Source organism: Nyctereutes procyonoides, unplaced genomic scaffold, assembly GCF_905146905.1.
Source record: "Nyctereutes procyonoides isolate TBG_1078 unplaced genomic scaffold, NYPRO_anot_genome, whole genome shotgun sequence".
Taxonomy (NCBI): Eukaryota; Metazoa; Chordata; class Mammalia; order Carnivora; family Canidae; genus Nyctereutes; species Nyctereutes procyonoides.
The window spans coordinates 43,989,976-44,014,405 of NW_026575140.1; the positions used below are offsets into that span (position 1 = coordinate 43,989,976).

The following is a 24,430-nucleotide window of genomic DNA, read 5'->3' on the forward strand; positions in this document are numbered from 1 at the left end:
CTTCAACATTTTGACTTTTCTAACTCCTAAGGTTTTACTGACTAATCTAGTTGCTTAAAACACACACTTCATGCCTTTGTGCGCACTCCCACTTCCAGTTGGAAAACCAAGACGGTTAGTCCTAAGATTTCTCTCTGCATGAAATAGTCATTCTTCATGTTATAGATGAACACCATTATGCTGACTTCATCTGGGAACAAGAAACAAACTCTAGAGTCCCTCCCCCTCACCAATCCTTAACTAATCCTTTTCAAATTTGATAGATTTATGCCTCCAGGCATTTATTTTTAAACTCTCAGCAACTGTTCTATAGGCCATCTCAGTCCTTGGGCTCTTCCAGAATATTAAAACAAAACAAAACAAACAAACAAAAAAAAACGAAAAACCCTACACATGTTAACATAGCAAGGTTTCTTTTTCTCTCCTCCAGATCTCTGTGCTGACTGTGGCAGACACAGTCCGGACGTGCTCACTTGACCAGTGCTATAAGACATTCCTGTCTCCAGCCACCAGCGAGACCAAGAGGAAAATGTCCACCTTCGTTAGCAGTGTCAAGTCTCTGGACAGTCCTACCCAGCACGCGGTTGGATTTCAAAAGGCATTTCAGCTGATTCGAAGCACAAACAATAACACAAAGTTCCAAGCAAGTAAGTGCACTCTCTTGGAAGACTTAAAACTAATAGATAAAGGACAGGAATAGGAATACATTGTAAATGGATCACACAACTACATCTAGGGGGATTTTTTTTTTTTTTAAATTGACCCCAGATAAAATTTTTATGTGTTGTCATAATGGTCATCTAGTCCTAGGACCTCACTGGATTTTCTCATCTTTTCCAATCAAAGGTACTTGGCTTGCACGATTTTTGCACTATCAGAGTCTCTTCTTCCTGCCCCTTAATAACGGACATAGCCCCATTTACTTCCCAGGGGAATATCCACATCCTTTTTAATGCTAATTGTTGGCCTTTCCTCCTCGTTACTTGAGAGTGGATGTGTGCTGGTGTGCATGTGTCCGTAAACAGGCTGTGGGATTCTTGCCTTGATCCATCCTTCTTGTAACCAGCTGTCATTTAGATGAGCACGGCCCTTCAAATGTACAAAGGCACTCTAATTTAATTTTCATGTATTAAAGAAAATCTGGAATTAGGATGCATGCTAAACTGAAGGAAAGGATATTTGAAATAAGACATATGCTTTGAAACTACAGAAAGGAATCTATGTCATTTTCCCTTTTATATTTGAATATTTGTAGGATTTTTTTTTAATGAATGTATCCTATTGAGGTAAACTTTAAGATTATATTTCTAAGCTTTTCAGTGTGTCTGCATTAAAACTAACACAACATCGATGAATGTAAAGCACAGTGACTGGCACATGATGAGGCCATGAAAGACAGAAGCTACTGGAATTGTTATAACTAATGATGGCAGATGGCGTATTTGTTTGTGTTTGAACACAACAAGTTACTACGAATTTAATAGCAGCTTAAAACAATGTACACTTATGACCATGCAGACTATTCCATGGGTAGGAGTCCAGGCATAGCTTTCCTGGGTTCTAGGTAAGGATTTAGGGTTGCACAGGCTGCAGTCTAGAGGCCACCCCGGTCTGTGATCTCCTCTGAGGTTTGATGTCCTCTTCATTTCTTGGCAACCGTAAAACTCATATGCACTGTTTCTTCAAAGCCAGCAGGAGAGAATCTCATCTTTGAGCCCCTGACTTCAGGGAAGGCTTGGACCCTCTTTTGAAGGGCTCATTTGTTCTAATCAGACCCATCCCCTTTCAGATTAATCAAATTTCTCTCCCTTGTGATTAACTCATTAGAAATCTCAGTGTCCTCTGCAAAATCCTTCCATCTTTGCCATCTTTGTGGCATAATCACAGAAATGATATCTATCACCTTTGCCATATTCTATTGGTTAGAAGCAAGACACAGGCCCCCTAAAGAGGAGAATCTTCTACAAGGGTGTGGGTCATTAGGGTCATCTTAGAATTTTGCCTACCAGCCTTGGCAAGAATCTGCTACCCAATATTACAGGATGGCTGAGTGTCAAGTTGTCCACAATTCAGTAAGGCCAGTGGACAAAGTTGACCTGAGTATTCAAGACAGATTGGCTAGTTGATCATTGCCATTTACTTGTCAACATTCCTCACCAGGAGTGATTCTACTTGATTCCTCAGTCATCAAATCATCCTTCAAGTCCAATTTTGATTATACTATTCAAATAATGGAGAGAAATGTTAGAATGGTTGTGGCCTGCCAGTGATTGGGAGTCAGGGGAACCCAAAGTAAGTTAATAAAGATTCTTTTGGGGATCATGGTAAAGTTTTTTTTTTTTTAAGATTTTATTTATTTATTCATGAGAGACCAGAGAGAGAGATATATATATATATATATATATAGTGAGAGAGAGAGACGCAGAGACACAGGCAGAGGGAGAAGCAGGCTCCATGCAGAGAGCCCCACATGGGACTCCATCCCGGGATTCACACCCTGGGCTGAAGGTGGCAGTAAACCGCTGAGCCATCTGGGCTGCCCAGGATCATGGTAAAGTAGAGGGCACATACTCCATGGAGAAGGCAACTGTTCTTCTGTGCAGCCATGTAGGAGGGCCTGCGCAGAGTTGCCAGATCTTCTATTTTAAGAGAAGCCAGAAATCTGGATTTTTATGTGAACCCCCTTGGTTTTCAAATGTTGACATTTGTTCCAGCTTAAACACTGAAACCTCATTAAACCTCTTCTTACAAACTTTCCTGTGGTACACGTTAACAGGAGGCTTTGATGAGAGGCATTTCTCCTCTGGGTTTTTTTTGTTTTTCCTAATGTTGGCAAACAGAAACATGGCAAGAAAAGTGACCATCACAGACTTGGACAAATTTTGATGGCACTGTTTTTCAAATGCTCAGATGAATCCTTTTCAAGCCAAGTGAGATGTTCCTAAATTTTAGCTCATGGGCCTTCACTTTATAGCTTCTTTACTGGCAGTTCAGAGAAAAACGCAAATTAGATTGCATAAGGAAATACATCAGAAATTAGCATTGTCTAGCTCATTAAGGAGAAATTTGAGGTGCTCTCAAGCAATTTAGCATAGTGGCTAAGTATGTGGGTTTTGGACTTTAACCAATTGTGGGTTCAAATTCTGACTCTGAAATTTTTCTGTACTTGTGAACTAGTGTGAACTATTTGATCTCTCCAGGCCTGATTTCCTTTTCTGCAAACTTGGGATAATAATAAGATCCAGGATTCCATCATAAATATTAAATAAATATTACCTATTGTTATGATATTCAGTATCCTATAAGACTTCTAGCTCTGGCTAAACTGGAGCAGATACCTCAAACATCTTAGTTGACCTCAAGCCGAGATGGCTGATGACCACACTAGCCTTGGCTACAGTATGGTAAGGGATCTATGTGCTCATCTTAGGAACTTACACTTTACGTGATACTCTGTTCACTCCCTAGATAATTATTTAGCATCTGCCGTGTATCCGGTACTGTTTTAAAGCCCTGTGGTGGAGTTATTCTAATAAGTAAGACCTACCCTGTAGGATTGTCATAAGGATTAGTCTGTTTGCGAAAATGAAGTATCTGCCACACACTAATAGCCACATGAACAGAAGCTACATGTCATAAATCATAGTGTCTTTGTACGAATTTACTTTGCACTAATAAAATATCTAAAAATCTTACGTAGTGCTGGCTCTTTTTCAGTCTTGTGGTAGATCTGTAGGATACCATTGATATATTTGGGTTGTCTGTTCTGGGGGTGATTGGTTAGTAGATCATTTTATAGCAGAAGGAATAAGATAGGAGTGGGGATCTAGGACATGGGCAAAGCCCAAATTTCAGTTGCTCTTTCCCCTTCAATATTGACTCCAGGCCATGCCTAGTGGCTTAGACACAATAATAAATCACACTAAATCTGGCAGATGTGCTATTTAAAAAGGATAGGGCAAGGATAGAGTCAGGCTGAGCAGAGACCATGAGAAAGCTTACAGGTGCGTGCCTTATTGTTGAGACTGGGAAAAGAAAGGTGCTTGGTTGCTAAAGGAGGCTGCAGACTGCCAGTCTTCTGGCTTTCCAGATATGGGCCTGTGCCGTAAAGCTGTGCCAGCTTTCTGTGACAGCATATTTTATCTAGAGTCATAAAGCTAAGTTAGAAAACTCAGGGTTCTCTTTTAGGTCAATCTAACAGGTATCCAGGCATTTATGGCACACAGTACCTTTGCCATGGGATGACAGTTTGTCTCCTACTTCATATCAGCCTTGTGGTATATCTGTATTCCCCCCAACTAGGGAATCAAGTAGTGTTTTGTTTTATCCCCAGTCTGAAGCTTAAGTGAGATGTTTGCAGTCCTAACAGAATAATTTACAGGACAGTATTTACATCATTGAGAAAATATTGACATCCAGCTTAAGATGGTTATTTCTAAGCTTATGGATTTTTTTTTTTTTTGCATTGGCATTTACTTCTTAAGTTCTGATGAATAAATAGTGCAATTAAATTTGCAGGTAGTATTAGAGGATTATTCAAGCATCAAATGGCTTTATTTTTATTAACTTATTTGTATATTAAATCATCGTAGTTAATAAAAAGCAGTAACTTATGTCACATTTATTTTTGAATCAGTTTTATCACTCTGAGTTCAGTTGTCTCCAACATTGAAACAACATAAACTAACCATTCAATTTTGTATAATAAAGGATGTTTCAGGGCTAAAATGGAAACTGACAAACTGAAGGAAACTCAATCATTGTAGCCTCATCACTGTTAGGACAATGTTTTAAAAGAGTGAATAGCACTGGGTGTTATTCTATATGTTGGCAAATTGAACACCAATAAAAAATAAATTCATAAAAAAATAAATAAAAGAGTGAATAATTGTACTGATTACCTGTTGCTGGGTAAGAAATTTCCCAACACTCCGTGGCTTAAAACATGAAACATTTACTGTCTCAGCATTTGTAGGTCAGGAATCTGGGTACAGCATAGTTGCCTGCCTCTGGCTAAAGGCGTCTCATGAGGTTGCAGTGAGACAGTTTGCCAGAATTGATATCCTCTCAGAGTTCAACTTGAGAAGGATCCGCTTCCAAGTTCACTCACTCGGTTGCCGGGGGAACTCCATTCTGAGGGCCTCAGTACCTGGCCTCTAACGAGGGTGACTCACACCAGACTATCTGGCTTCCCTCAGAGTGAGAGAGCATGTGCAGTGAAAGCCACTGGCTTTGTGTAACCTAATCTATTTCTTAACACCCCATTGCCTCTCCTGCATTCTATTCTCAAGAAGCAAGTCGTGAATTCCAGCCCACACTCAGAGGGAGACAGCTACACGAGGTTGTAGATATCAGGATGTAGGATCACTGGAGGAACCAGGTGGTTTGTTGCCTACCACAGTAACTATAAAATAACCTTGACTAAATGATAGCAATAAGGATCTAAAGAAATAAGCATATAATATATGAATATTTATTTCTCAACAGAAAGGTAAACTTCCATGTAGGCTGTCCTCAAAAATACATAGTGAACCAAAGAATCTCAGAAAGACAACGTAGAAGTCCAGCTCATTTACTTCCCTCCCTCCATTGCAGTAGTCATCCAGCCTCTGCTTACGTATCTCTCTAGTAGTAGGAGATGCTACTTTTATTTTTCAGTAAATCCACTTAAAGTTCTTCACACTGAACTAAAATGACCTTCTCAATCATTCTACTCATGATCCCTGGTTGGGGAATAGTTTAATCTTGAGTCATAGGTGCCACTTCAGACCAATGAGGGGTGCATATTGAGGTTTCTTTTTTACTCTCTATTTGCCATCACCCTTAGATTCACTCCTCACTTCAATTAACCAATTAGTCCTCACAGCAATACTATAAAGTAAGTACTGTTGTCATCCCCATTTTGTAGACAACAAAATATAGGTGTAGAGAAGTTAAGAAATCTGCCTAAATTACCCGGATACACTCATAAGTAGCAGAACTGGGATTTTGACACAGGCAACCTGGCTCCCATGTCCGTGTTGTTACTGCTCTTCTACACTGATGAGTTTTAAAACACAACTGCTTCTGGAGCTACTTAGTGTAGAGACAAATAGCCTTTCATGTTTTAAGAGCCCATGGAAGAACCACCATTTTAAAGCCTAATCACCCCAAAAATGTTTGCTCCTGGTGGAAGCCCCTCAGTCAGTGAGAAAAGGATAGAATAAATCAGGTCCTGAATCTTCTCTTGCCAAAGGCAAGAGAGTGCTCCATCTGGGATGGCTAAATTACCACACCATGAGTGCCTAAAGGAAATCACCTTCTTTTATCTGGTAAATTTATTAGGAACATCTCTTTAGCTGACACTGGGTAAATGAGGCCTCGTTGCCCACAAAGGGCAGAATAGAAGAGAAGCAGAGGCAGGGAGATGAAAGCCCCAGCATCAAATGGGAAGGAGTCCGAACGCTGGGCCAGGCAGGTCCTCAAGGCGGGCAAGTCCAAAGGAAATGAAAAAGAAACAGAACTGCTGCCTTTAGCCGGAACCCAACCTAACGTTCAATTTGTATGTTTTTGTTTAGATACAGACATGGTCATAATTTACCTGTCAGCTGGCATTACATCAAAGGACTCCTCGGAAGAAGATAAAAAGGCAACTCTCCGTGTCATCAATGAAGAAAATAGCTTTCTAAACAACTCCGTAATGATTCTCACCTATGCCCTCATGAATGGTAGGTAGTGTTTCGAGATTTTTCTTTCAGATGAAAGTTCCCTCTAAGTGCATCCTGCTTTCAGAAAAAAAAAAAAAAAAAAAAAAAGGACGCTAACAGTGTGCGCTTTGAAGAGTATAAGAAGAGAGGCCACCAAGCAGCTTCCTGCCCAAGCCTCTCTCCCTACCGTTTGTATTCAAGGCATATGTTAGGATGTCACTCTCTCTTCATCTCTCACTCCAGCCAAATGCTCATTTCTAAACCTTCGCCAGTTATGTGTTCTTGCCGAGGATTCTGTACCGTTCTGTTTTTTTTTTTTTTCCAATTCTCCTTCATATTCTTGGATTTTGATACTGCATGGAGGTTATTAACTGAGCTCATTGATTTAAGCTTCAGGAAGCCAAAGTACTGACCTAGATTCTTCTGTATAACCAAGCCAGCGAATATCACATTTCTCTGCAGAATCACCATGTAAAGCCTCTTCTACTCTCTCCACCTCAGCTTCCTTAACTGTAGGACGGAGATAAGAATTACCGAGGTGACGGGGCTGTTGCGAAGATTAGCCCTAATATACAGTAAACACCCAGGATGGCATGTGTCACTTTCTAGGTACTCATGAAGGTTGATTTTGTTGCATTAAATCAGTATGTGAAAGGGTTTAGTAAATTGGCAAATCTGAGGAAATACTCTGTTTTGTTTTGTTTTGTTTTTTTCCTTCTGCTCTCCAGCATATCCTATAGTCTGACTATGGCCCAGTTTTGTAGCTTTTCTGCTATATCCTGTCGCTTCACCTGTTAATGTATGTTGCTCTTCCTCCCGAGCTCTTCTTCAGGCCTCTTACCCCCAGTGTTCAGGATGACCATATTCTCTTGTTTTTAAGAGGCCATGTCTTGGTCCGGGAGCTCTTCTCATCTCTGACCTTTTATTTGTTGCATCTGCTTCCAGATTTTGATGCAGAACCACGTGGCTATAGATAGGGACCAATGGTTCTCATTTTAACATGCTAAGGATTACTTGGAGATTATTTTTTAAATGTAGACTCCTAGGCAGCACGCTTGGATTTTTATTCAGATCTGCCAAGGCAGAGTCCAAAAATCTGTGTTTGGGTTGGCATGATTCTTTTCCAGAGATTTTGTAAACTCTACATGGAAGAATTCAGGGTGTGAGTTCCAGTCTCTATCTATTAGTTGTGTGGCTTATGGCAAGTTATTTAATCTCTTCAGGCTTCAGTTATACCTGTAAAACAAAAACAATGAAAATGAAATGTGCATAGAATTGCTGTGATGCTAAGTAAATAAAATACGGTGTGTTAAAGGTTCCTAACACAGTACTTGATCAATGGAGAGAATTAAAGTTTGTGTGATTTCCTGTCTCGGTACACCACAGAGGTAGAGGTGCTTCTCTCTCTCCCTCTGGCTCGGGGGCCAGTTCTCTCTTGAGTATTTCAGTATTCCTTGTCCACAAGCACACTGTGCTTGCTTCTATTAAGATGTCATCTGTGACATGGAATGATGTGCTCACCCACTGTTCTCTCCTCTTCCTCCTCTTTCCACAAGAGTGTGAGCTTCAGGCATAAACCACATTTTAGTTTTCTTTGTGTTTGGAGCATTGAGCACAGGGTGAGCACAGTTGAGGTAAGCAAGGATGGCCTGTTTTTGCTGGGGCACTTACCTCTCAGTATTATCTCTGAGTGCCATGTATTCTTTTTCCCTACCGTTTAGCTGCTTTGATTCAAGAGAGAAGAGACAGAGGAAGGGAAGGTTTATTAACTTGTTCACCCATACCAGAGATGGTTACTAAACACTAGATTGTCAATTCCTCTTTCCTTTTTCTGGATCTCTACTTTCCAGTTATCTCCTCAAATGTGTAGATTCTAATTCTGATAATAAATTCATTATACCAAAATTCTCATAGTGGCTCTGCTTCCCTTTCTGAAACCTGGCTGACAAGAGTAAGGGGATGTGTGTCAACCTTGGTGAACAGTGCTCAGAGACAGCTTTTGGAGAGGGAAACCTGGCAGTGAGGATGTTGTATCTAACTCGATTATAGAAAGAGGAATGAAGAAATAAGGGTGGTTAGAGGGAAGTAAACAGAGGTTTTTAAGACCGGAATTATCAGGGGCACAGCAGGTGCACAAGATACTCTAGCGGGAAGATTTAAGACCAGTGAAGAGGGGATCTCTGGGTGGCGCAGTGGTTTGGCGCCTGCCTTTGGCCCAGGGCACGATCCTGGAGACCTGGGATCGAATCCCATGTCAGGCTCCCGGTGCATGGAGCCTGCTTCTCCCTCTGCCTGTCTCTCTCTCTCTCTCTCTCTCTCTCTCTCTCTCTCTCTCTCTCTCTGTGCGACTATCATAAAAAAAAAAAAGACCAGTGAAGAGATGGATGATCGTAAGGAAGCTTCTTTCCTTACTATCTGCTGAGGCAGACCTTCAAATCTAACAGAAAATAAGTGATCACTTCCTTTTATGTGTTCTTACACCTGTACTATTGCACTGAATTCATCTGCCTTGTCTTTCTCACAGAGTCACAAGGTTCTTGAGGACAGGGACTTTGTATAATATAGCTCCAAAACTTCAGCATACTATGTTACATGCTATAGACTCAACCAACTTTATTTTCTTCCCCTCTATCTCCACTCAGTGTCCAGGAAAGGGAGCAATAATCTGATTCTGGCTTCTTAGCATCATTGCTCCAGCAAAATCCAAGTTATTTCAATTCAATATGTTAAGAAGGAAATTATATCCGTTAGATATTTGCATGCCTTTAGAAATGGACTTTCAAGGCTAGAAGTATACATACTCCTTAGCTAGAAATGATAGTCACATAAAGTAGGTGAGCCATGAACTCTTCAGTTTTGTTTTGTTAAAGACTAAAGAACATGAGGCATTTTAAATAGGCATTTTAAAATTCATTGGTAGAATCTCAAAAGTGAATGAAATCATTTGAATTTGTTTACAATGGCACCCATATGGGATCAGTTACTAATCCTTTTGACTGTGTTCCAACAATAGCAAACCAAAATTTTTAAAAAGGTTTATTAAATTTATTTTTATGCTATAGATTACAGATGTTGTAGAACAGTACATCCCAGTATGCCTAAAGCTTTTACAAAGTTTTCTAAACCCTCTAAACGTAGAAAGTACACATTAAAGAAATCAAATCCAGGACTGTCCTAGCAGTATCAAGCATGAAAGCATTTGTAATTAAAATGAGCTTTAAGACACAGGGTTTGGAGGCATCACTAAGTGCAATACATAATTCTTCCTTTTAGTTCCGTGAGACTTTGGCAAGTATTTAATAGGCGAAGAGGTAAGAAATAAAAGGTAAATCTCTATCCTTTAAAATTCTTAACAAATTCATCTACTAATTTAAATGCAGACTTGTTAATCACTACTTTTGCTTTCAAATATCAAATGGAGAAAAATTAAACTTGTAGAGGAGAACGTATCATCGCCAAATGGGGCTCCTTTATTTTTACTCATGTGGTTTTTCGCATTGCCTTTTGAAGACTCCCTTCACCCTTTTGACTGTTTGAGGAAAGACCATGCCTCATGCTTTGTTCCTCAGCAAGAATTGGTAACTGTGTCCTGGATCCAGGTCGACCTTGCAAGACTCCTCTGGCATTGCAGGCTTTCTCTGTGCCCTTATTAAATCTAAATGGCAAGATTATTGTATGGATATACACCATTTTGGTTTACGCTGTCTACCTTTGGCTTTCCATTTCAGATGGGGTGACTGGTTTAAAAGAGCTAGCTTTTCTGAGAGACCTAGCTGAACAAAACTCAGGGAAGTACGGCGTGCTGGACCGGACAGCCTTGCCTGTGATTAAGGGGAGCATGATGGTGCTGAACCAGCTGAGTAACCTGGAAATCACAGTTGGCAGGTTCTATACCAACCTTCCCAACCGGATGATTGACGAAGCTGTCTTTAGCCTTCCCTTCTCTGATGAGATGGGAGATGGTGAGTCTGGGGAAAACCTCCTATTAAAGGAAGGGGAAAAGAAATGGACATGAGTCCACCAAGACAGTAACTTTTAAATGTGGCTCAGCACTTGCCTGTGAGCATTAGATAGTCTGGATTGGCAAGGGCGTGGTCATTCCTTTTCTCTGGCATAGCCCTCTGCCATCAGTCTGGAAGCACTATATTTTAAAGCAGAAATCCCCAGCCCTATTTTTCCACATTGCCCTAGCCTCAGTCGACATGATGGGTCTGTGTTTTGGGGAGGCTTACTGAGGATCCCCGCCAATATCCAAAAGTTGGTGAACTGGAATAAAACAGTAACTTTGCATAGCAGATGGTAAATCTCAGAAATGGTTAGGATTCAGCCTGAAAGGTAAAGCAACATGGTGTGGTCAGACAAGTACAGGTTTGGCATAGGAGGATTGCAAACCTCACTCTACTCCTTAAGTTGTGGTCCTTGGTAATTTATTTAATCTCAGTAATTCCCATTTGGTTAAAATGTAATAATGTCTTTCATAGACTATATCTTCCAGGTTTTTAGGATTAGAACATTTATTGGTGCCTAGTATACTTCTCAATAATAATCGCTGCTCGTATTGATTATTTTTACTTTGTATTGTGACTGTCACTGTCATTATTATGCTAATGTCACAAGTTATTCGTAACATGATGTTGGGTAGTATTTAACCTTCACATGATTAACTTTCTTGATCCGTCAGATGGCAAAAATAATTCCATCAAGGCAGTTGTGAAGATTACATGCACTAATATGTGTGAAGCACCTAGAATAATGGCTGGCCAACAGTGTATGCTCAGTAAAAGTACAGCCTTTTTCATTCCCTCCTCATATTCTTGTTTATCCTTTGCCTGACATGCTTCCTTTTCTTCTCTGACAGAGAGAATGGAAAAGGAAACTAATTACTAGCTAGACAGATACCACCAGACAGAGATCCTATTTTTATGTGCCAGTAACTAGGAACTCTCACAAATACAGATATCCAGAGAAAACTCATGTATAAAAAGTAACAGGCCTAAGGAATATGTTTTCCAGCAATTAGGTAAACATGTTTTTTCTGTAAGGAAGAAATATGGTAGCTTCTGCTACATGTCAGTTTTTTGGTTTTTTTTTTTTTATCCTTCCTATTTCTGGCAGAGCCCACAGATGTGTACAGTATAGAAACTCCCACTTTTAGATAAGGTCATTTCCCTTTATAGGGAAATGTCAAGCTTTAAATGCAAAAGATGCTTTATGCATCTAACCTCCAGTGTTGAGTGCCAGCCAAGCCTTGTGTCAGGCAATGATGAGTAGGGCACACATCCCACCTTCAATAAGCATGTAAGTCTGATAAGAGAAAGATAGATCAATGAATCATGTTAATATTGTGTCAAAGGAACAAAGGCGGATGTGGAAACCGAGTCCTGTACAAGCACGGAGATTTATGCAGTCAAACCTGTTACCATTAGTGATATCAGGGAGAGAGTAGGAAACTTTCCAGCATTCACCTCTATGATCCAGAGAGTTACCCAAAGGCTTTCAATCAAATTGTGAGCGAATCTTCGGTTCCTTTTTGGCTGATGTTTTCCAAAGTGTAGTCCTCAAGGCCTGTTTTCTGAATCCTCTGCAGTGACTGATTTACTGGACTGTCCCACTGCCCGACTGGAGTATGCCTTCTGAGTTTGTGTGTTCAGTCCCCAGGATGAGTGGGTGACATCTCCTCTAACTCCTAACATGGGGATGCCAAGCCTAGGGAGTCCCATATTTACATGGGCTCTCATTCAAAACCCCCACAGTATAAAATATTGGTTACTGGATGTACATCTTTTAGCAAGTAAATCTGTGTACTTTAGGTTAAAGTAGAGAGGGCATTTAGGGATTTCCTTAAGTGTAGCAAGAGCTTAGCATACCTTATTTGCCACAGCAGGATGAAGAGTCCTCTGTCCAGTAATTGAACAGTGAGATTGTGTTTCTTTTTTCAGGCTTGTTCTCAACATAGCCAAAGAAATCTGAAGTGAGCATGTGGTCACAGAGTATTTCTGTTGTACTTTACCGTTCTATGAGAACAGCTTGAATGTTAGACACAAGCCCAGGGGAGCGTGGTGTGCAGGTTATGACCTCTGTCTCTGTGCTGGCCCTCAAGCGCTGCTCCCATCATTTATAACCCACTTGTCCAGGGATACCTGAGCAAAAACGTCCTTAAAATACATTTCTAAAACCTTCTGTGGACTGCTTAAAGTGCCTCTGAAATTATAATAGTGCACAACTTTTCTTTTTCCTGTTTTAATTGATTTATAATGGACATAAAACATTACATCCATTTTAGGTGTACAACATGATGACTTGATGTATGTATATATTGTGAGATGATCACCACAGAAAGCTTAGTTCACATTCGTCACCTCACAGAGTTAAAAATGTTTCTTGTAAATGAGAACTTTTAAGAACTATTAGCAACTTTCAGATATACAATACAGTATTGTTGATTATAGTCACCATGCTGTATATTACATCCCTAGAACTTACATATCTTCTGAGCATAACTTCTCACCAAGTTTTTCAGTATTATATATACTTCCTCCTACCAGGGAATAACATTTAATTGGCCTTTGCAACCATGGCAAGTTCAGTAATACTTTGAATGGATCTCATATGGGTTTCTGTGTGTGGAAGTCCATTCTTCGTAGCACTTTTCAAGTATCCAAATCCCTTTCCTGGGTGTTTACGGAAGAATGGCTTTCTGATAGGCTGCTAAGTAAGGCATGAACCTGCCATTAAGCACAGGAAAATATACGTGGAAGATGGAGAGAAACCATCCATTTTTTTGTTTCAAGTTTTATTTAGAACCATAGGATTGTGGAACTACTAGGGGTGCCAGAGATCATTTTGTCTCTGACACATGAAGAGACTCCTTCTGAAAGGTTGGCACCACTTAACTCAGTAGGAGAGCCCAGCTATCCTGATGCTCAGGGCCACACACTGACTCCACTAGTCACACACTCCTCTCTTGTGCGTTTTCTTTTCCTTTGCTTTTCCCTTTCCTGATTATTGTACTGTTTTTTTTTTTTTTTTTGTATGGCCTATGAGCTGAAAATACCATTTATATTTTTAAAGCTTTTTTTTTTTCTTTTTTAAAGAAATAGAGTATATGCAACAGAAATTGTATGGCCCACAAAGCCTAAAATTTTTATTTACTGTCTAGACCTTTATGTAAAAGTCAAGGAACTCCCAACCCAAATGACTACAAATACATTCTTTGGAAACTTAGTGTCTCCTTTAGCTGCTCAGAGTTCTAGTTGGCCAGATCTTAGTAGACAAAACCTTCTAGGTTTTTTTCACCTTTGTTGTCTTTTGATAGGTTATGTTAGTGAAATAATCTCTTTCCATCTAACACCCTTAAAATCAGGAAAGTAGTTATCATGATGTCATTTAAACGGATGTGGAAACCAGGGCTCAGAGCAGCTATTTCCATGTCTTGTGTACTATGCGTAAGGGGCACAGCTAGGCTAGAACCCCAATTTTTCAGGGTCCTTGTCCAGAGGTCTTTCACATTCAGTTGTTTCTTCCCCACTTGAGGAAACAATCATAGGAGTGCTGCTTATGTTTTGCACTGATCTATAATGTCCTGTCCTTTTAGGTCAAGAAATAGTGGAAAATGTACAAATTGCCTCTAAAGTGACTGAGGTATCTGACCCCACAAAAGGCACTTTCCCCTGCAGTCTTGTTCACTTATGCAGACTGTCTGCAGAGGCCATGGTTAGTTACTGGATCCCACAGGTCACCTCTTCAAGCAGAATTGAGGTGGCAAGACCTAGTCTTTGTGATTCATTAGAGCACAGCTCCAGTCTTTGTCCGTTGCCTTTTCTGCTATCCTTTGGATTTTTTTGTTTTTAACCCATAGGTTTGATAATGACTGTAAGTAAACCCTGTTATTTTGGAAACCTACTTCTGGGAATTGTAGGTGTGGACGTGAACTTGGCTTACATCCTTGAAGACGTGACATATTACCAAGATTCTTTGGCCTCTTATACTTTTCTCATAGATGACAAAGGTAATCTGTTAAAAATTTATAATGGGAAAGAATAATCTTTCTTGAACCTGAAGAAAATAATCTGTAGATATTCTGATACTAACAAAGTAAGAAAATTATAGTATTTACAGAAAAATAGTGCAAGTAGGACTGCTCATTTGTGGTGGAAACCATAAAAATGGCAGAATGTATCTAAAAATTATGCATTTGCTTCTAGGGGCACCTGGGTGGTTCAGTTGGTTAAGCATCTGATTCTTGGTTTTGGCTCAGGTCATGATCTCTGGGTCATGAGATTGAGCTCCATGCTGGCATGGAGCATGCTTAAGATTCTCTCTTAAGAAACAAAAATGCATTTGTTTCTATGTTGTCCCGAGGAGTAGGTAACAGTTACTTAAACATCAGGAAATTAGACTTGAGGATTGAATGACATCTAGAATGTGATTCTTTGGATTTTATTTTTCTATATCATGATCTTTAAATTCACTAACATTAAGGTTTATGTGATAGATTAGAACCTTTTTATAAAACAAAAAACCAAAGACCAATACCTCTAAGATATTCTTGATTAGACAGTTGTTCTATAATTTAAGGCATCTTTCTACACTTCAAGAATTTTATGCAAGAACATATAAACAAGTTCAGTTTTTATTGAACTGGTGAGTTACATACTGAGATGTTACATGTTGGGCATTCATCCCAGAATATCCCACATTTCAAATGTATGATAGGCACTTCTATTAGAATCTGTAGTTCCTACAGCATGTTTCCCACGGCATATATTTTTGTTTTCTTATTTCAGGGTATACACTTATGCATCCATCTCTTACCAGGCCATATTTACTATCAGAACCCCCACTTCATACTGACATCATTCATTATGAAAATATCCCAAAATTTGAGTTGGTTCGGCAAAATATCCTAAGGTAAGGTGAAAGTTGTAGTATTTGTTTTTGTTTTTTTTTTTTTTTGAAACAATAGACCTTTTGAGGTCAAATATGAGTGTCTGTTATAGGATATAAAACAAGTATATAAATTGATGTTATTAAAAGTATACTCAGTAAATTTTTCATAAGAAGAGTAGCTAAAATTTTATTTACTTTGTATAACAACAGGTAAGGTCTCTTAAAACTGTTACTTAGAGAAAATGTCTTGTAAATCAAATTCTACGTCCACATTGCCATGAATTGTAAAATCAGATATATGTTAACTCATTTAAGAAAAACTCCAATTGTACTAAATTGAAAAATGTTGGCAAAATAAAAAGTTATGTTGAGAACCAACTTTCCAGCATGCCAAAAAATAGCTTGGCAAAATAGTGTCCATTCCGAGTTGAGAGCACGATCATATACAACGTTTTCTTTTGAAATAAAAAACAGATTGGATTTTTTCCAACCATGATACATTATTTTGGCAGATGGTAACCTATAGAGGAATGGGTCTTTGTGCTCATTGGTTGTAAATTAATGACAGTGATTTGAGACAAGTTTGTCTCTGGAAAAAATTAGAGTTGGGGGGTGGTATGCAGGGGTAGAAAGTAAAAAATATTTTAGTGTTGAGCTGACATCATGCTTTTACAAAATTGAAAATTTCACATTATCTCTTTCAAAAGTGATGAGCTTCATTGCTTTTCAAAATCAGGAGGTGGTCATTGACTCACAGCTTCTTCCCTGCCTTTAATTAAGTGCTTAATTTTATCTTTTGCCTGAAGTATTTCATTCTGTTGCCAACACAGCCTCCCTCTGGGCAGTCAGATAATCGCAGTCCCTGTGAACTCATCCCTGTCCTGGCACATTAACAAGCTGAGAGCAACTGGAAAGGAGGCCTACAATGTTAGCTATGCCTGGAAGATGGTGAGTTGCATGGCACTTTGCCTGAGGAGTTGGGGGGTGCACTGCTACTTCATGCATGAATTCCGGGGAACTTAGGTCTGATAATGTTGCTGATCAATAGTAAGGTGATTGGAAAAAGAAGAGACTTCACAGATGTCCTATATTTTTTTTTCCTTTATTGTTTATAAAACCAATCACTGTTCATGTAGAATAAGTTAACCTGTATAAAAGGATACAAAATAAAAAGTAAACTTTGCCCTTCTCACTTGCCTCTCCTTGGCCTGCCATTCCCCAGAAACCACCACTTGGGTCAGTTCCAGAAAATGTTTTTGTTCATACACAGGCGTCTGTATCTGGGCATCTGCATGCACATTTAATGGCCGTGTAGCATTGCACTGTGTTGACGGGCCAAATGTCTCTAAACACAGCCCTCCTATCATTATATATTTAGATTATATCCAGTGAGGTGTTTTTTGTTGTTGTTGTTGGCTTTTTATCATTTTAAACTTAGATTGTGGAAGTTAGAGGTTGAAAAGGAAATACAAAAGCATGAATGGCCTCTACTGACATTCTCTAAGGCACAGAAACTTTCAGATTAGAATCTGGATCATTCATACTCACCACCTAGAGATGGACAGTTAGGTGATTGCCTGCGGTTGCCACTTCCTTAAGCATCCTTTGACTAGCCTCATTCAGATAGCAGGCATCGCAGAGTCAGTTTCGAGCACACACTATCCACGTTATTCATGTTACTGCCCTTTACTCCCTCCCCTCCGGACATTTCTGCTATCCTGGGTGCCCTTGATGCTGTAAGTGGTCAAAAGCAGAGTGGACTTTCGTTTTTTATCAACTTTTAATCACTAAATTTAAAATGCAGTCATATTAGAGATTCCCTTACTTTTGCCTATATCTGGTGTTTAAGCCATTAACTCCAAACGGCTCTACATATTCATCGCTTTAAGGATGACTTACTGAACAGCTACTGTGGGCTAAGAAAGATAAAGAAGAATGATACTTTCTCTGCCCTCTTAGAGCATCTAGCCCAGAAGTGGAGGCAGACCAGCAACTCCATCCAGTGTCTGTCTGGCATGGGAATGATAGGGATTGGAAGTAGCCAACATGCCTTTCGGCAGGAGCCTCCTCCAATGTTCTTGTTCCGTTCTTTTTTCTTCTTCTCGTTCTGTTCTTAAAGCATCATTATGGCAACATTGATTTCTACAATGGAAACAAAAGCAAACAAAATAATAAAATCATTTGAGAAATTCACAATTTACAAGCCTAATTCTACTGATGTTTTATTGTGATGATACAGATCTGAAGATGGTCAAAATCTATTTGGAAACTCTCTTAGCTCATTTTCATGATTTTTTTTGAGAATTATTGCACCATCTGCTCTTATTTTTATACGGTTTTTACATAAGGATGAATTGTTTTATTGTCATCTCAGAAAGGGTAAACCACACACCAGGACTGAAAAATACTTTTATATTTGAGATTGTTTAACTTTAGTATATCCTGACTGAAAGCTACTCATCTGCGTACCAGGAAAATATCTACCTTGACATTTGTTGGCATTAAAGGAGAAAGAAAGATGGGGTGCCTGGCTGGCTTTGTTGGTGGAGTGTACAACTCTTAATATCAGGATTGTGAGTTCTAGCCCCATGTGTGGAGATGACTTAAAAATAAAGTCTTTAAGCAAATAAAATTTAAAAATAAAAGAGAAAGAAGGAGATGTAAGCATTCTTAAGACCTTTTTGCACTGTGAATAAACTCAATATTAACATTTTGGAAAGAAGTAATCTTAAGATTTTCTTCAGTGATATCAATAAATTCTGGCCACTCTGTGTAGCCAAATGGATATAATCATGTAATCGCTTCAGGTAGAAGTGTTAGCTTTCTCAGAGTTCCGAAATTGTCAAGAACATCACTATTAAGTGAAAAATTATAGAAATAATAAATAATAAGATAGAAGTTAAAGAGCCTTCCTTGCCTGGGAACCCAGCAATATAAACAAATAATATTAAGTTCTTTTTTGTTACTTGGGGGAGGGGGGAGTATTCCTCTTGTCTTCAGGAATAAAATGGATTCTTCTGCTAAATGTAATTCAAATACATTCAGTCTATGTTGAAAATGATTTTTTAAACTGCTTAGCATCCATAGATATAGCAGATACTGATAGATTATGTCACTGAATTAATTTAAATAGAATGTGAGAGATTATGTTAGCAGTGTTAAGAGATTACTACTCTGTCACAGTGCAGCCCAAGTCCATCTTTGAGCATTTGAGGAGGCTGCATGCTGAGACAGAAAAAAGGATTGACTTCAGAAGGTATTATAGTGTTCCTGTGTGACACAGGCATGGCTCACTTCAAAATATGAATCCCATGGGCAATCAGTGGGGGGAAAAAACCCAAAACACTCCCCAATCATGGAGAGCCCTTCTAGAAATATTCTGGTTCCTTAATGCAATGACTCTTTTTTCAGCTAAGAACATGATAGAAGCACTTGTATTGAAATCCATTTTCCTTTCCAGCCAGGAACTATCTCTAAAGCATTGCTTTTAGATGCTTAGGGTAACTTTTAATTTTTCTCTTGCAGAATACACCTTATTCTACAATTATTTTTTCTGGTCATTCTGGTGAAGTTTTTGTCTTTTGGTTCCTTGGAACATAGAATGAAGGAAACAAAGGGTGACTGTGTGAGATAGGGAGAGAGGAATAGTAAATGACACTATGGGACACTATCATTTTATAATAGAGGAGGAGGCAGATGGGGGGAAGAGAATTAAATTTGCTAATCTAACTGAATATCCTTGGCAGCAGTACTTGAAAGCAATCCCAGGGAGATGCAAATTTCTCTTGTGTTCAAAAAGATTGTGCAACCATCTTCATAAACCCTAAATTACACTTAACTCTAACCTGCCTACTTAAAAATTTCTCCTTGATCATGAAGTAAATCCTTTGGGCTGCTTTAGTTCTCACTGTCCTTTATTTTTAACTTAGCTGGTTATCACACTTTCCATTTATTGACCAACCATCTTTTAAATAGATTCCACCCACCTCCTTATATAATGTACTTACAGAAGTTTGGCTGTCTTGTATTTTTAAGTTAAGGAGCTAGAATTAAGTAGACTGCCTTTTTTTTTTTTAATTCTTTGATGGCCATTCTTCTCACTAACTTTATTTAAGCTTCTATTTCAAAGAGCAAAATGAATTTGGAAGTATTCCTATTTGTACATATGAGCTTAATAAATTAGGCTAAGCTACAACATACTTGCCTACTCTGGTCTGAAATGACAAGTCAGGCAGGCTTTGTGAGGGAGCCATGGGATTTGTACTTTTCATGAGTCTGAGATCCTGCTCATCTCTAACCAGCCAAGGAGAAAGCATTAGTCAGGAATACATGAATAAAACAGATTTTATATGAGCTGCATATGTAGATTCATAATTGGCTTTCGAGATAGTCAGTTCTCAGAATACTCATTGCCAAACCAACTCTATATTTTAAAATGCATTTCAAACCCAAACAGAAGTAAGTGCTGTATTCATATGCCATGTTCCAGCTTGGATTTGTTAGCCTAAAGAAGCAAAAGAGGCATAGGGTGGCTCCAAAGTAGTCCAAAGGGACTACTTTCTAATCCCTTTATTAGTTCCATAATTTTCTGTTACATACATTAATTTCCCTCAGTCAGAAAGGAGAATAGAAAATGTCATCTTTTGCCAGAGATAGGTTCTCTCACCCCATCCTCATGGTTTTCATTCACTCATCAGATATTTTTCAGTGGGGGTTAGAGACAGAGATAGCAGAAAATAATGTAGGCAAAGTCACTATCCCTAGGAACCTTTATTTTCTGTGTTAGAAATTTTTTATTGATTTTTCCAGGTACAGGACACTTCCTTTATTCTCTGTATTGTGGTGATACAACCGGAAATACCTGTCAAACAACTGAAGAACCTCAACACTGTCCCCAGCAGCAAGCTGCTGTACCACCGGCTGGACCTCCTGGGCCAGCCTAGTGCTTGTCTTCACTTCAAACAGCTGGCCACTCTAGGTAAAGCCCTTGTACTTTTCAGCTTCCTTTGTGGGCTTACTCATAGCAACTCACTGTGAATATCAGTTTTGAATTAAATGATAAAACCAGACCCCTCCCTCTGCCCCAAAAAAACACATTGAATGGCAGCAGTGCCAGTTTGGGCATACAGATGCGAGCACAGTTTGAGGCCTTGCCTTGGATCCTGCGTTCCAGCCAATAATGAGATCAGGATTTGTGTGTGGATTTATTAAGGATGGGCTCTAAGAAGAAACTAGGGAAGAAATGAGGGAAACAATATAGCAAAGGGAGGAGAAAGCAAGCAAGAGTCTGATTTTAGGTGAAGTTCCAGCCTCAGCCGAATCCTGTCAAGGTAGGGCTTTGGAGTATAAATTACACCACAGAGTCTGCTCAGTCTCAAGAAAGGGAGCTGGACTTTCATGTTCCTTTGTATCTTTCAGCTTTCTGCTAATGCTAGGCAAAGAGGTTTTAGTAGCCCCAAGACAATCCATCAGAGTCACCGGTATGACCCATTAGAAGCAAGCACAGAAATACGGAGATAAGGGGCTCCAGGGTAAAAGGTGGAGAAATAGTAAAGGAGATCCAAGGGTAGCATGCCCATATGGTGTATCTGTGTCTACCACAGGCCCCTGTCTTCAAAAAGAGCTTAGGAAATAGGCAAATAATTCAAAGGCAGGAAAAGGTAATTTACATTTGTAGGTAACTCATATTTTGCATTTATCATTTGACTTGACCTATTCGAGATGGAGGACAGTTAGATTTACCAGAAATACCAATTTCCCCCGAGGTAACACGGAAAGTAGCAAGGCTGAAATGTGACTCGTGCACCTCTTTTATTGCATGCCACCATGTGCCAGGCACATGCTAGTCACTTCTGTAGTACTGCTAGGACTGTAAAACAGGCACTCTTTTTCACTGAGACCAAGACTTGTTAGAGAATGGGCAAACCGAGTAGAGGGGAGCACAAGCGGGAAGAGGATCAAGATAGAAGTCACCAGTGTCTAGATTCCACATGAGAGTACTTGTGTCCAGATTCCATCTTTTAAGTTCCATCCTATAGCATTTCTGTCTGGTTATGAGATCAGAAGAGCAGACCAGACTGAATAGTCTCCTTATGGCACGTTCCAATAGTGTAGACAACTTGAGGAAAGCCAGAGATGTCAGTCAAAAATGGTTGGCTTTTACAGTTGATTGTTTTAAGTTTTGAGGTTCTGTCTTTTTCTTTTATACAAAAGCACATGTATCCCCTTTAATTCACATTTTTAAGAAATGATCACTGGATAGCCAAGATATGCACAATTTTCTTACATGCTGTGGGACAGGCTCAACACAAGTATTGATAAAGATAGGTCATTGTTTTGAAATTTGAGACTGTGAAGTGCGGTAATATTGCTGAATGAGAGAAAAGCTGAAGCTTACATTTTTTCAATTTCCTTTGCACAATCCCTTCTAGCTACACTGTTTCAGTAATGGTAGCCTCTAGACACATGGCTGTCGAGCACTTGAAATGTGCTAGTTCAAGTTAAGATTTACTATAAATGTAAAATACTTAATTTTTTATATTGGCAACTTGTTAAAGTAATGTTTTGGATATATTGAATTTCAAAAAATATACCAGGAAAATTAGTTTAACCTGTTTTTATTGAATGTGGCTCTTGGAAGATTTTTATATGACACTTGAGTATTTCATCGTATTCCAGTTGGACAATACTGCCTCATAGAGATACTCACAGAATGTAGAATTAAGTCCACTTTACATAGGACTAATGGACTAATTCTAGATCACACAGACCAACCGTAGGCCATTATTTGGCTTTCCCTGAGCCATCTTTCCACTGTATCACCCAACTTTACCTTGGCAGTAGAACCTTCTCAGAACAACATGTTGAAGTCATAAAGGGCAGTTTAGTAATTATTGGTAATGAAAATGAAGCAAGATACTTCAATTGTAATGAAAAAGGAATGAAAAAGAAGAGAGATAATGGCAAATAAGTGACTTCCATTCAAGTTCATTGATGGGATTTTGAGGTAACGTGTTAAATCCATGTTGGAACCCCCATCAAGAGGGCTGGAGGAGGGATATTGTCTTTCTTGGTACACAGAGAAATTTAATTGTGCATCATCCAGTGCAGTTCAGTATTCTTATATGTGTGTAATTTAATGTGTCTACCCTCTAGATACAAAACCTGTGTCTTGGTTGTTTTCTCTTAGTCCATATCCTTGCAGCAGCCTCTCCTCAAATGCCCAGTCTCTGTCACTACAAGAAAAGCCCACTCCTAAAGTGTCTCTCCACTTAACCTCTGGGCCTATTCCTTTGTCCCTGAAGGATTATGGGTTGCCTTTTGACATTTTTAATATTATTGGATTATTCTTATTTTGTTGTTTTCCTCTTTTTAAACATTTCTAGTCTGTCCAACCAGTTCTAGGCTCTTTGAGAGGAACAGTCTACCCTCTCTCTGGTGCATCTGTGCCCAGAAGGCCCCAGGAGCCTATGCACACGAATCCACAGCACGCTGCTAGGCAGCTGAAGTCTTAAGCTTCTGGTTTTCTTGTCCTTGATAGGAATATAATACTAATCTCTCCAGCCATCCCATGTGATATCAGGAGAATTAAATCAGACATAACATCACTGGAAGCACTTTCTTCTGATAATGGCAGACTACATAATTCTGACCTGTTCTACTGAGGACACCTGAAAATGGATAGAAACTTGGGGGGCGGGAGGGGAACCTTCCTGAAAAGTATCAAAGAACTAACATGATAGCTAGGAATTAGACAGAAGTCTAGGAAAATATAAGAACCCAGAGAAGAAAGCCAGTATTTTTTTTATTTTTATTTATTTATGATAGAGAGAGAGGGAGAGGGAGAGGCAGAGACACAGGTAGAGGGAGAAGCAGGCTCCATGCACTGGGAGCCCGATGTGGGATTCGATCCCGGGTCTCCAGGATCACGCCCTGGGCCAAAGGCAGGCGCCAAACCCCTGCGCCACCCAGGGATCCTTAGAAAGCCAGTATTTAAAGCCGCATTTGCAATGTACCCATTCACCAATCCAGAAGAAACAACTGGGAAATTAAACTATTCTTTAGGTAGTAGGTTCTTAGGACTGGGAGGAGAGGAAGAAATCAAATCCAAGGCCCCCAAGAGGTGAAGACTAACAAGTGACAACCCTCCCTTTCACCTGCCACACAGGCATGCTTTAGCAGAACTACATCTTTAGGGCAGACATGAATCGAAGCCACAGAAGCCCTTGACTTGGGATTCGGGTCACCTGAGTGGTCTAAGGAAGCTCATAGTCACTAGTCACGACTCATTGAATATCAAGTCCCACAGGGTAGTTCTTAGGCCCTGCATCCCATTGGCTTTTTGAGAACTGTCTCCACCTTACCACCCTGCCTCATCCTGGGGTTTGGTGCCTGGTAGAACCAAATAACAGTCCTTCCTGGATATGCCTGTGTCCTGTTAGGACTCAGCTCTTTCTACAAATTTGTTGTTGTTGTTTTTTTAATTTTATTTATTTATTCATGAGAGATACACAGAGAGAGAGGCAGAGACACAGGCAGAGAGAGAAGCAGGCTCCATGCAGGGAGCCCGATGCGGGACTCGATCCTGAGACTCCAGGATCACACCCTGGGCCGAAGGCAGGCGCCCAACCGCAGAGCCACCCAGGGATCCCTACAAATTTGTTTTTAAGTACAATGTATCCTGCACAGTCAGAGATAGCCAGGCCATAAGGAAACAAGACACTGTAAGTGAGAACTAAAAGAATGGAAAATGACCTATACACTTAACTGAGATTAGACACAGAACAGTGGACAGTGCTCCCCTAAAGGTTCTCAAACTATAAAATGGAACAGTAGAAAATGTCACAGACAGAAAT

At 39.6% G+C, this 24,430-nt stretch overlaps 1 protein-coding gene across 1 annotated transcript in view; it reads left to right on the forward strand.

The window, feature by feature from the left end:
* CACHD1 (cache domain containing 1) overlaps positions 1-24,430 on the forward strand; it is a 203,066-nt gene that overhangs the window by 148,745 nt on the left and 29,891 nt on the right. Inside the window, exons 7-13 of the mRNA XM_055305410.1 lie at positions 431-647; positions 6,558-6,707; positions 10,415-10,648; positions 14,545-14,694; positions 15,473-15,596; positions 16,406-16,523; positions 20,385-20,553. Coding sequence (XP_055161385.1) covers positions 431-647; positions 6,558-6,707; positions 10,415-10,648; positions 14,545-14,694; positions 15,473-15,596; positions 16,406-16,523; positions 20,385-20,553 — 1,162 coding nt within the window. The remainder of the gene's footprint in view (positions 1-430; positions 648-6,557; positions 6,708-10,414; positions 10,649-14,544; positions 14,695-15,472; positions 15,597-16,405; positions 16,524-20,384; positions 20,554-24,430) is intronic.